At 45.1% G+C, this 13235-nt stretch overlaps 1 protein-coding gene across 1 annotated transcript in view; it reads right to left on the bottom strand.

Annotated features, from left to right (window-relative positions):
* The window catches only part of fgf11a (fibroblast growth factor 11a), a 39878-nt gene that overhangs the window by 3636 nt on the left and 23007 nt on the right, over positions 1-13235 (bottom strand). The window contains exons 2-4 of the mRNA XM_054753262.1: positions 12810-12920; positions 8996-9099; positions 75-273 (exon numbers count right to left, since the gene is read on the bottom strand). Coding sequence (XP_054609237.1) covers positions 75-273; positions 8996-9099; positions 12810-12920 — 414 coding nt within the window. The remainder of the gene's footprint in view (positions 1-74; positions 274-8995; positions 9100-12809; positions 12921-13235) is intronic.

The following is a 13235-nucleotide window of genomic DNA, read 5'->3' as shown; positions in this document are numbered from 1 at the left end:
CGAGACGGTGACACAATTACAGAGTGTTTTAATTGTCGCAAGGAAATAAAAAAACAGGCTTTGTTTCCATCTACCTTCAATGAGTTTAGGTAGAAAATGTGCGGCTCCCTTTGTCTTCTTGACACGGTTACCCTTCATGACCTGCCCGTCCCGGTTGATGCCAATGTACCAGGCCCGGCCCGACTGCGTCTGTCTGTACAGGATGGACGAGTAGGTGACGTAGTAGTTCTCAAACACACACTCTTTGAACTTGCACTCTGGCGTGAAGTGTTCCTGAAAAAGACACACACATGTAAATGGTCAAAGGTGAAGAATAACACATTTGGGATAGGGGAATTTGGGGAAATGGAGCCCACATTTCATCATGACAGGGTTACTGGAGTGGGATTCTGAGCTTGTTGTGCCATTTTTCATCCGCTTGCGTTTACCTGTAACAAACAACCTTCAGCTGGATCTTTCGCCCACCCTCCCTTCGATTCCCCGCTATGGTCCAGCGACCCCGCTTTTGGCCTTCGGTACACAAACACACACATTTACACGCTTGTATTCGACAATACGTCAACACTGGGACACCCCATGCAAACCCCCCTCCTTCCTCCGTTTGCCACATTCTGTCTATCCTTTCTCACTTCATCCCCTCCACCCGCATCCCTCCATCATTTTGTAACCTTGTCGGGGAACAAACCAATTTGCAGGATTGATTTGGAGCCTTGATGTGACGGGTGAGCAGAAAAGGCCTGAATAAGGACTTCACTCTCTCTCTTTTCCTTCTGCTCTCTTCATCCTCCGTCTCCTCTCCCTCCTTCGCTGCTTGTCAGCGACAGTAAACCTGTTATCCATTGTAACGCACATAAACATGCCCATTACACTGACTGTATCGCACATTCTTTAATTACACGTCCATTCAGTCAGGCGGCCATTCATTTCTTCGCCCACCCATTTGCTCAACTCTAATAGCAGCCAGAGAAATTCTCCTCAGAAGGTGTAATCAGATTGCTATCGTTAACCGCGTAAGCACTTTGTGTGTGTCTTGTATTTGTCTTGAAAATAAGGACAAAAGCATTGGCAAGGTCTAGGAGGTTCTCATTATCATGCTGCGCAACGCCGACCATAATGACAAACACATTGTTATACCTCTCAGACACCATCAATCAAAACACTTGGATTGCATCTCATTAGTGTGCGGGTGTACCTAATGTTGTGGGTTTAGGTAGTTTTTGAGCAATAATAATTCAAATAGTACCCTGTTAGGCCTTATGCAGCCACATTACGTTATAATTTAATGAGGCCTTCATCACTTTGCTCGCAGACTCACCACAGGGTGCCGTCAGCTGCTGCTACTTTGTGTGACAACACACTCATTTTAGGGGGCATTGCTCACAGGGCACGTACTCGGGGGACAGATGCAGACTCTGTCTGCCGAGCTCTTACTCAGACGAGCCGTCACGCCGATTTCATCATTTCCTCCTCAGCAAACAATCAAGGGTCTCTTTGACAACCCTCGTCACCTTGAACGTCTAACAGGATCGCTGATGAGAGCTTGCGCGAAATAATAATAATCATAATAAAATGGAAGCTGTGAGGCCCATTAAACCTGCCGCACTTCCTCTTGTGTTCAGCAGGGGGTGCTCCAAACACAGGCAGCTACCACGCCGTCATTTTGTATGCGCTCATTTCTGTGCAACTTTTTTATGCACCAAACCGTGCAGGTATTAGTTGAAACTTCCCCTCAACTTTCACCTATTTGAGAACACGCCATCGTTACACAACTAGGTTTGCGGGGTTGTGTGCTTCTCCTCACGCGCACCTGCATAGCAGAGGCCACCCAGCCAGCACCATGTGACCTGTGCACGCACACAAACTGTGACAGATGGATGCATCGCCAGCCTCATCACTCACTTGCAAAGACAGAAGAGAGGGAATAGAGAGCGAAAAGGAGGAGACACAATAATGATGAGGGGTCACGCTGTGGACGTAGGCAAGGGTTTTGACACACACACACACACACACACACAACTGAAGACATTCGTCAGCCATGTTCACACAACTGCCATTAACCATTCGGCTCCCTGTGTGCTCTGCTGGTAGATTGATTCAATGTAAGACCTCTGCACAAAGTCAACAGACATTAGGCTGCAAAAAACTGGATTGCTCCTTGAGTGGATGCAACAAAGAGCAGTGGCGGAGCATTGGTCACTCTCCGGCCACCCCGATGGCCATCTAGACATTTCAGGTATCAACGTATTGCCATCCCTATGTGAGGAATGGTCTCACCTTGCCCACCCTGATTAAACATTTCTGGCTGCGCCACTGACAAAGAGTGAGCGACTTCACTTGGAAGTCGCCATCAGGCAGCAACGGGTTCATTCTGGGGCGGACACATTTCACAGCATCAATGGGGCACGTTCAGACTTGTGTTATATGTGTTGAGATTTATAGCCTTAGACATTAGATTTATTACTACATCCAAGAAAATAGTCCTTCTAATTTCTGAGTCTTAGATCCAACCAAAACGTCATAATTGGAGGTGTTTCCCAATCAACATGCTGTTGCATGTAGTGAAGAAATTTTCTGATATATATATATATATATATATATATATATTGAAATAAGCCTGTCATACATAAAGTACTGTATATGCTGAGCAGTGGAGACACACACACTCATGCCATGCGGTAATGAGAACAGCTGGAGGATGCGCATGAGGACCAAGAAGCAGAGGAGGGACGTCCTCTGCTCCTCACCTTGACTAGCAGACCCTCGCCGTGCATTTGGGGATTTTCCAAAGCCCCTCCCAATATGGCTCTTCCCCTCTCCTCCTTTTGCTTCATCTGCTATTTCTCCCTCTCACCTCCCCCTCCTCTGACGCTTCATCCATCCGTCACATTTCCTCTCATCTCCTTCCTGCGGGCCACATGTGTCCGCCACACGAGAGGAGGACATAACAGAGGGGACGTTAGGATAGTGGTGGTCGATCAGAGGGCATTTTCTGGAGTGTGTGTGTGTGTGTGTGTGTTGGGGGACTGGGGTTGTCTGGCTCTTGAAGAGAGGAAAAGTGAAGGAAAAGAGGGCAGAGGAAAAGGGAAAAACAAGGGTGCTGACTCGAAGGAAAAAACGAGCGGGTTGTGATTTGATGGGGAGGATGAGAAGGAAGGTCACTGAAAAGGAGGTGTGTGTCCTCTCAGGCCCTATTGTAAAAAGACTGTTAAAGAGTTTATCGGAGGAGACAACTAATTGCCAATTTTCCACCTGTCAGGTGTGTATGTGTGTGTATAATGCACCTATCCTACTATCCAGCTGTCGCTTTTACCTAAAACATTTTAGAACGATGTTATTGCATAATGCATTGGCTTTGGCTAGTCAAAGGTCAGAGCAATAGCAGATCATGGTTTTAAGATTTAAGATCTAAGATTTTTTTAGTATTTATTTGGAAATAAACTACTGTACATCCAAAAGTCAATATAAAGTATGAAACGTGTCAGGATTTAGACATGCATGAAAAGAGCATGTTCCAGCATCCATGCTGTAAAAAGCATCTTGTGTTTTTGTTTTGGATGATGGATGTGTTCACTACATATCACAGAGGACCCATCCATCCCTATTAACTTTGCTGGAAACATGACACGGCGGGAGATTTATTTATTAAGTCCAACAATGTGTAATAAATTACACACGTGTGAGTCCTTTGTCCTTTTCTAGTCTACCTTGCAAGTACAGCTTCCTCAAGTGTGTTTGTGTACGACCTTGTTTGTGTGTGTGTGTGTGTGTGTGTGTTTTTATGGATTGTTAGCACTGATTGGAATGCAGAATAGGGCTTGGCCCTCTCAGCTCTTTTGGGACAGCTGTAAGTCTTGTCCTAAGCAGCGGGGAGGCAGCTTTTGGATCCTCCTGCGGCATTTTAGGGTGAATGTAAAACTCACGCCTCGTTCCTCCATCCCAACAATACAGCCTCGTATTTGTGTGTGTGTGTGTGTGTGTGTGTGTGTGGGGTTTCCACCACCCTTTCCTTGGCTCGTGTGAGAGGAGGTGTTCCCTGTTTTCGTGTGGGTGCACCCTCAGCTGGGAGAGGGCCACAAAAAATTGCTTAAATTACTGCCTGTCCCTGGAAAAAAGCAGCATAGGAGATAATGGAAGTGGAAGACTATCAGGGGAGGAATAATGCCAGAGATAACAAAGGCAGGAGAAAGTGTGAGGCTCCGAAAATTAAAGCTGTGCATCTTTTGGAGCTATTTTGGGGATACAAATACTGTTACTGTGTGACTTTATAGTTTTTAAACATTGTGCATATGACTTGTGAAATTACCATTTAAATCAGTAAGGGCAGAAAAAACAGAACTCATTTTCATATTATATATACTGTACTTCATTTTCAGTGCACCAGAATGAGGCACCGATTTTTTGGTCTGGTTGCTACTGTTTACGTCGGCACCGGTACCATAATGGTAACGAGTTTTGGTAAGCATCGCTAGTGGAGACCCCGGTATTGGTCTGGCCCAATTATGTCTGCCTGGCTTTCTTTGTTTATTCCTGACTGCACATGTGGCCTTGTGGGGATGTGGAGGGAAGCCAAATTGAACACGGGAGAAAGTGTGTGTCTGTGTGTGCCGTTCTCCTACAGTTCAAGGCAGCGTGATTGCACCACACATACTGTAGACACACACATCCGCACGCACGCACGCACGCACGCACGCACGCACGCACGCACGCACGCACGCACGCACGCACGCACGCACGCACGCGCAGACACAGAGTAGCAGCAGTAGAAGCACATCATCTCCACATCTCTGCCCAAGAGGCTTTTCCGCACCACACGGCTAATAAAATGGGCCACTGCATCCTCAGCTGAGCACTATTTTTACCAGGAAGTCATTTTCGGGAGGGTGTCCACAGGTGTGCAGAGGTCCATTATGTGCACAATGAGGGGTTTACACCAGCATTTGCGCTGAATGCGACAGGACTGAATGGCATAGAGGTCCAGCGGAAAGAACAAGGACAGCAGATAAGAGGAACATGTAGACAGGGAAACACTTATGGAGGAAAAAATGAAGCACAGCACAGTCCAGCTGACACAAATGGTTTGATAACGGGGCGACAGGGAACGAAGGCGAAGCAAAGATGGTGACTGTCATAGCTCCCAGTGGGACCACAAACTTGTCAATCCATCACGCCTGCTTCTAGCATCCCACCTAGTCTTAAAAGTGCCACAAAGTGCTCAGAGGAGCCTCTAGGTTTTTGTCATGTGCAAAACAACAAATCCACCCTGAGCTTTCACCACGGAAGACATGTTTTTTGTTTTTTTCCTCTCTTTTCTAGTACTTTGCGCCTTGTGCTCAACAACAACCGAGCATTAAAAGGAGCATCTTGGTTGTTGTAGTATCTCTTTAATCTGAGTGCGATGTTGCGAGAGGGAAGTGTTCAATAATTCACCTCGTGTTTGCAAGCAATGACACAAACTACATTTGCTGGTTCGCATGGGGCGTGCAGCACCTGAACACAAAGATTATTATTTATAAAATGTACATTTACATTTGTTGGCTTCTTTTTACTACTATCCATCAGGATTTAAAGGGGCCCTATCCTGCTCTTTTCAGGGGCTTTTACAATGATATTGGATCCCAGTGTGGCACTGTAGTCAGTTTGATTAAAACAAACAAAAAAATACTCCATACTCCAGTACTCAATACTCCAGTCCAAGGTTGTCTACATTGGAAATCTGAATTCTTCTCCTTTTGGCTGACATGTGCTGCCATACGTGGACTTTCCTCGTGGAAATCTCGAGAAGTTTTCGTACCTAACCGTACCCAACAAGATTTAGGAGTAGTACAGTAGTACCTCGCATAACGTAAACCTCCTTTTACGTAAATTCCACTGAACGTAAAGAATTTATGTAAAGTTTTTGCATCGTTTTACGTAAGAAATTCCATATAACGTAAAGCGTGAAGTCGGTGCAAGTTCAGAAATTCGATTTGAATAGGTCGCGCGACAGAGAGAGGGAAACATTTTCCCTGACTAACAGAGTACATTAGGTGACGCCTTCTGACGCTTCACGCTCTCATTGGCCAAATATCGGGGCACCGCCTACGCTCTCATCTCATTGGCTGACTTATACGGCGCGTACGTGAGTTTGTGTGAGAGACAGGCTTCTCCCTTCAACCTCCCTTCCTCATCGTAGTCGCCCCTAAACTAGTTGATTGTTTTTGTTTTTCAGTTTTATTCATTTACAGTAATCTTATTTATTACCTTATTTTATATTGGAATGTTACTCTACTATGTTTATGCTAACCTTTTCTTATATTTTCCCACCATATTTGATGGACTTTGAATATTTTGAAGGGCCAAAGGAAGAGTTTGGGAAGATCTTGGAACGGATTAGGCTATTTACATGTATTTTACTCTTTGTATAACGTAAAAACCCTATAACGTAAACGTTCTCGGAATGGATTATTTACGTTGTAGGGGCGTCTACTGTATAATGAAACCAGGGATAAATTAAAAACACACCAACTTCACAATATGGTACTCCCACACCATGTAGAACAACAGTACAACATATGCAGTGAAACCTCTGCTTTCAAACAGCCCTGTTTTTGTATGATTCAATTTTCAATTGAAAATTTCACCAAATTTTGCCTCTGGTCTTGTACACTGTCTTGGTTATCATACAATACGGCGCGTATCGATTTTACACATAGGTATGTGCTTGCCGCCAGGCAAGGCCCCGAAGGTTGACAACCTTTGAACTTTTACGGCAGTGGTGCTATGCAAAGGGGCCCCTTTTGACTTTTTGCCTAGGACCCCAACAGACTCTAGAATCGCCTCAGGGTATGTGTAATGTATTGTCCTGAATATACAGTTATCGTTAAAGCGGTGGCAGTCTCTTTTGTCCCTGCAGGGCTCCCATAGCTTTCGCAATGTTGTGTGCAAAATGTAGAATAAAAGATGGCTTCAATGTAAGCTCAAGCAAGCTGTGTAGCCATGTCCAATATTTTACTGTGCGATGGCAGCATTGCTTGTTCATTCATCCATCTCGGATCGCACACCTGACACCAAATCTCGTGATACTAAGTTAAACGATAGAGAGAATATTACATAAACTAGTCCGTTTGGCCTGTGCTGTATCATTCAGCGGAATCGAATGCCCAAACAAAGCCCCCTACTCGTTGTTGACCCACTTTCACGATGCATTTTTTATTGAGTGCGACCACTAAATAAGCCACCATGGGGCCAAAGTGCAGAGTGTTGCATACAGGTCGTATGTTGTGGGGTTGCCGAGTCACGACAGTGTGGCATTTTGTTGAGTGAGCACAAAGTCGATGTCCGTGCATTCTTGGACATTCTCGATGCTGAGGATGGAGCTTTCGTTTTCACGTCTGCCTTCGTTCCTCACTCCAGTTGGCAAGCCTCTGATCCTGTGGTCCCGCTGGCATTTGTCATTTGAGACATTAAGTGCCAGCAATTGGATAAAGAAGGTGAGAAACACCATTGAATTCAAGGAAAAACTTGTCGCAAGGTATGAAGGTGGCGTCCGTGTGGCTGATCTCTCCCGGATGTACGCATCAACAATAAGTTCCATCCTGGCGAAGAAAGAAGGAAGGAAACTAATGTTGCGATGTTGAGAAGTTGTTGGTGTGGATGCCGTCCTCTCCTGCCTCTCTGCTCCTCGCAGAGTCTTCCCAACAAGAGTTTTCAATAAAGCTAAAAGTGACATTAAATGTTCCTTAAGCCATTTCATGCATCATTTCTAATTATCTTGCATGTAAAACTATTTTTTCTCTATAAAACATATTTATTGTTAATATTTTTTGGCGTCTGTAACGGATTAATTGGGTTTACATTATTCCCTATGGCCAAAATTGCATGGGATTTCATACATTTCGGTTTTCGTCTGACCTTTTGGAACAAATTAATAATGAAAATCGAGGTTTCGCTGTACATGAATGTGGGATACGGCCCTTTTAAGTGAGGAAGCCCTGGAGTAAAAAAATATCTTGCTTGTTTATTTCTTTCATTTATTCAATTTTCTCATGGCCGGGCGAAATCTTTTATTGTTCTTGGCATATAGCGAAGGGTCCAATGTGAATACCCACTTCAGTACCGAATTTGTTACTCTGCCTGCTAAAGAAGCAACTCTAGAAGAGTGCAACACAGCGACCTCTCAGACAAACTGTCATCTATATAGTGCCCTCATTTCTCGCAGTAGTTAAGATATCGAGCCCGGAGTGCTGTGGCCAACAGGACAGTATATTTTCGCAGCGTAACCTTTACCTTAATGAGGTTGCACTGCTCGGATGGCCACCCTTTTCCGCTCGGACCGATCACTCCTTTACCTGCAATGCAGAGCCGGAGCACAAAGCTTTTTTGGATTTATGGCGCATGCAAGCTTTGTTTTGGTGCTGTATTTTGCCTACTCTGGGCTTGCTAAAATATAAAATCCCCGCCTTCATGCCACTTGCACATAGCATAACACATCGACCCTCTCCAGACTCTAAAGGAAAAAAATCTGCCTTTCAAATGTTTTTTTCCGACAGTCTGTCCCTCTGTCGTTCACTCATATTTAGCAATGAATAAGAGCCAAGCAGGTCATTTAAGGTGAGGTAAAGCGCCCGCCCCCTCCCCTCATCTGACTCAGAGGGATTTTCTCAAAACTTTTCAGCAAGGGTCCTTTCCCTGATGTGCTAAAAAAATGGGTCACCTTCCCTTTTGTTCGAAGAAAGCCTATACAGCCAGTATAACCTCTATAGGAGGGGTTTAACTCTCTCCAGGGAGGGGGAATGGTCCAAGCCTTGCAGAATATGTTCAAGGACAAATTTAGTGAGCTCATTCAGTTTCATTTGTTTACTCCTGGCCTCTTCGTGAAGTAGGTTCATTGTGTTATGTCTTTTGAAAGACAAACCTACGCAAAACGACTTTACATATTTGCTTCATCAGTTCCAAATGAAACCTGGTTATTTGATTCAAATTGGACTGTATTCATGTTTGAATAGGAGGTCCATACCGAAGTGTAGAGGTAGCCCTCGCTGTTCATGGCCACGTAGAGCCCCGTCTTAGTGCTCTGGATGGCAACTATCCGGAGGCCCACAGGAATCAAGTTGAACTGCACTGTTGAAAACACACAAAGACAAAAGAATGGGTGAATTTCTCCTGTTGTGTCTCACATTGGGAATAAGCAGCAAGAGGAGGACGTGGGACGGTGGGATTAGGAGGAATTAAAAATCTAGTGGCTCGGGCCGTTAGAGGTCACGTCGACCCGGCACTGACAGAATTCCCCAGGTGGACACGCAGCCAAAAGAGACCAAATCACAGTAGAGAGCATTAGGAGGACACTTCATTAGAAAATGACCTCTTGAACTCGCTTGGAGCTCATTCCCACTGGAGCCACATTTGGCAATGCACCTCACTAAATCCTCATTTTGACACCACGTCGCGGTTTCGCTTCCTGTTTATTTTCACCAGGATCATTCAAAGGCCGCCTTGGAATCACATGCACGAGAGTGAACATCAATAGCAGCACCGGTGCTATGCATTTTGTCAATGACTAATTATGCGTGTGCATGCTAAAATGATGGATGGGTGAAGGAATTCTTGTGGAAATGAAAAATTTAATACAGGCCAGTTTCAAATCAATTTTAAATAAGGAGTTCTGCCAACATAATGGATGAAGACAGAAAGTCAATGTTAGCCACACGAGGGAGAAAAGAAAGTTTGTGAATGTATGCAACTTTCTGCCTACTTCCAGTTGGGTGTCTTGGAGGGAAATGTTCATATTTCACTGAAACACACCATCTCAAAAGTACAAAGTCATGTTGGTTCAATTTTAAGCACCCCTCTTCAGGTTTAAACAGTTCTTTTTCATCCCGCAATCAAAAAGGACTTTGCTATCACACCCATCACCATAACTATTTCTGAGTAATAAAAGCACCGATCATTATGTTGATTCCCCACAAGCACCTCCTCTCTCTGTTTTATTCAATTTGATTCTCCCCTCCAAAAAATATTTATCAAAACTTTTGTTTTTCTGTCACTCCCCAAGGAAAGGAAATGAGAGAAGGGAGGAAGGAGGGTGGTGCCAAATCAATCCCGCGAGTCAATTTGAGGGCTGGAGATCATGGAGACAATAAATAAACAAGGAGAAAGTGGAGGGAGATTGGATGCCGGGGGAAGAAGGGGGGCAAAGGAGGAGCAGCAGCACAAAGTTAAGATGTTTAGAATTGTGCAACAAAGTTTGTCTTTGTTTGGGATGAAAAGAGGATTATACCGTAGTCATCCTTGGACGTGTTTAGCTCATTAGTTGAAATTATGAAAGGACACGTTAAAAACACCCCAAAATCCAGCTAAAAATAGCCTTGGAATTGCCACAGTCTTGCACCTCTGAGCAGTTTTGGTTGGGTTTGATGCCTTGTTAAGGTGTACCGATGCTTTAGAGGCGGCCTTGGATCTCATTTCTATATTTTTGGTCTGCATCCTTCAGTCTGTTTATGCTGGAAAACTACTTCACTCCCATATATGGTCACCTTCACTACACGTCTTCAGTAAGACTCCACACATACAGTAGATATTGGAACAAGACACAAGCACAGCTCAGGGATCAGCCAGCCGACACTTTGCGTGACAGAGCTGTCTTTGACTTCCATCGACAAACAAATCAAACCATCTTTAATCGTCGGCGAGCTGTAAGAAATCGCAGTTGAAGACCAGATGACGTGGTCTGATTTCCCCAGTGGTCAATGACTAACGAAGAAGAAGATGAGTACCTCCACTCTGCTCTTGTTTAACGTACCCTCCCCCCATCTCCTTTAACGATTTCTCTATGACGTTATCCATCTTCCCTCGCTTGTCATTCTGAACCGCCCTCTAATGGATGAACTGCAGTTTAGTTTTCTTTTGGACATCGCTATGTCTGCGCTGTTTTACTTATGTCGTTATTGATTAATGTCCTGCACAGCCATGTTGCACTAATTCCACTTGCTTCCTGTATTGTCTTTTTTATCATACGCACCAAACCTCATTCGCTTGCCCTGTACAGTCAAGTGTATTGCAATGACAATAACGGTATTCTCTTCTATTCTTTTATACGCATCAGCTACCCCATCTCACGCTGCCCTCACTTCCCCTCGTTTGGTTTTCCTCAAGCTCTCACCCTCACAAGGCCACTTGTGCTGCCTCGCCCTTCTTAGCTCACGACCGTGGCGCACACACTCGAACTCTTTGATTGGTCCCTCTCTCTTTCCTTCGTCTTGTGCCGTGTGAAGGAGTGTTATCAAGCGCTGGGGGAGAGTCAGACAAAGCAAGCCAGATGGAAAGAGAAAGAGAGAGAGAGTTGTTCCCGTGCGAAGAGACAGATAAATAACATTTCCTTCCAACAGCGGGAGACGCTAATTAAAGAGGATAAAAGTCCGAGGATGACGCCGCTCCTTGTGGCTTTCTGATCTACACGCTGAGAGTCAATATGGCTTTCATCAGCCTAATCTCGCTTTTCCTCTCTCCTTTCTTCTTTTCCCTTTGCTTTGTGCTCCCACATTGTATTCGCACATCTTTTCGGCAGCGTTTGTGACAGTTTTTCTCCTGTTTAACCTGTTTTTGACCGACTTCTGACCCCAGCTACCTCAAGCATCTTGGGACAGAAATGATAGACTACTACTAGCCTTAGTTTTTTAAATGACCTCCTCTATGAAATGCCTATGCTGTCCTTCAGGGCCGTTTTGTCAGTGTCTCGCCTCAACTGATCAGGTTCAGGAGAACCAGGAGGGCAGGTGACAATAAGAGATTCTGACATGTGTCCGGTTCCCTCCCTGTTGCTCCATGCTCCTGCCCCCTGACGACGGGATTGTTTGTGTCAGTGTGGCGAGGCCGGCTGGCGTCACGACACAAAACCCCACAATAAAAGTCTGTTTTTGCAGTGCGTTGATTGATGCCCACTGTCAGACACCTGAATGATTCCCATGCAATATCGGTTATTTTTTCTGGGAGTTTCTGAGACGTTCCTTGAAAAGTTAAAGCTTTCCTGCTCAACTGCAGCCTCTCAATCATCAGACACAATCACTCCACTTCGACATTTTGGCAGCACGATAACCCCTGATTGCAACCTGAAGGAACTCGCTTCCGGGAGCACAATTTTAGGGATTCCAACAAGATGATCCAGTGCAAGGTTGTTAAAGCTTCACAATTAGCTTGTTAGTCCACTTGACCAAATGTAAATGTTGCAGCAAACGGCAACCTGCCAATATTTGCATCATGTAAAGAGGACAAACAGTGGCGCCACTGCCAAAAAAGTCACACATTTAATGAATTGCCTGAGTGTAAATTTCATGCAGGCGGCCGTTGCCCCTCCCGCAGGGCTGTAAATCCCAGAATTGTGCTAACTTCATGTTTTCTGTCTAAATCAGTGTTCTGACAGAAAACGCTGTGTCGCCACATCAGAGCTATCCCATAATACAATACTGATCTCTCTGGCAGGCTTGGAGAGAGTCCAGGGAGTCGAGGATGTGATGTTTTTGCCATGCACAAGGATGTGTGCACACTTCCAGTTCAAATAGTGAGAAATACACGCTTGACTTCCTCACATGTATGAGGTATTACATCATAGGAACATGAGCCCATTTAGCTGCTGTTGGCACACAGCACCTTGCCAAGTGTGGATACATTTTCAGCCTGATTGATCCCGGAGTGAATCAACCCAAGGAAGCATGGCGGCGTTATGATGCGCCTTCCTACTCCGATATACGAGCCTGCTGGCAGGAAGTCCCTTGTAACTATCGCTTGGAAGCAGCGGAGATTAGTTTACTGACACACATCTTAATCACATGACTTACAGAAGGAGCTGCTTTCGTCCTTTGTGCCTTCCATGGTGCCGTCCGGCAGCATTTGGAGGTAGAAGCCGTGTCGACAGTAGAGTCGCGTGACGATGCCCTTCAGCTGCGGTTCTGCGGAGCAAACACAAAACGGGTTAAACACTTGCACGGACCAGTGCTCAAATCTCCACGCACCTGTAAGTGTGCACGAGTCTTGATATTTGCACTGTCAAACAGTCAAATAGCAAAGATGTGTGCATGTGTAGGACTGTGACCTTCTGCAGAATTGATGGGACGGCGTGTGGGTGTTTACTCTGCATGAACGACGGCACCAAACCCAGAACCCTTGTCACTAAGCCAATCAATAGCAGGGAGGAGAGGGACAGCTTGTTAGCACAGATAGCTTGACAGCACAGTGCAGGAACACGTGGAAGTACTTGCATGAAA

The sequence above is a fragment of the Dunckerocampus dactyliophorus genome, chromosome 15, assembly GCF_027744805.1.
Source record: "Dunckerocampus dactyliophorus isolate RoL2022-P2 chromosome 15, RoL_Ddac_1.1, whole genome shotgun sequence".
Lineage (NCBI taxonomy): Eukaryota > Metazoa > Chordata > Actinopteri > Syngnathiformes > Syngnathidae > Dunckerocampus > Dunckerocampus dactyliophorus.
This window is presented reverse-complemented; position numbering and strand designations above follow the sequence as displayed.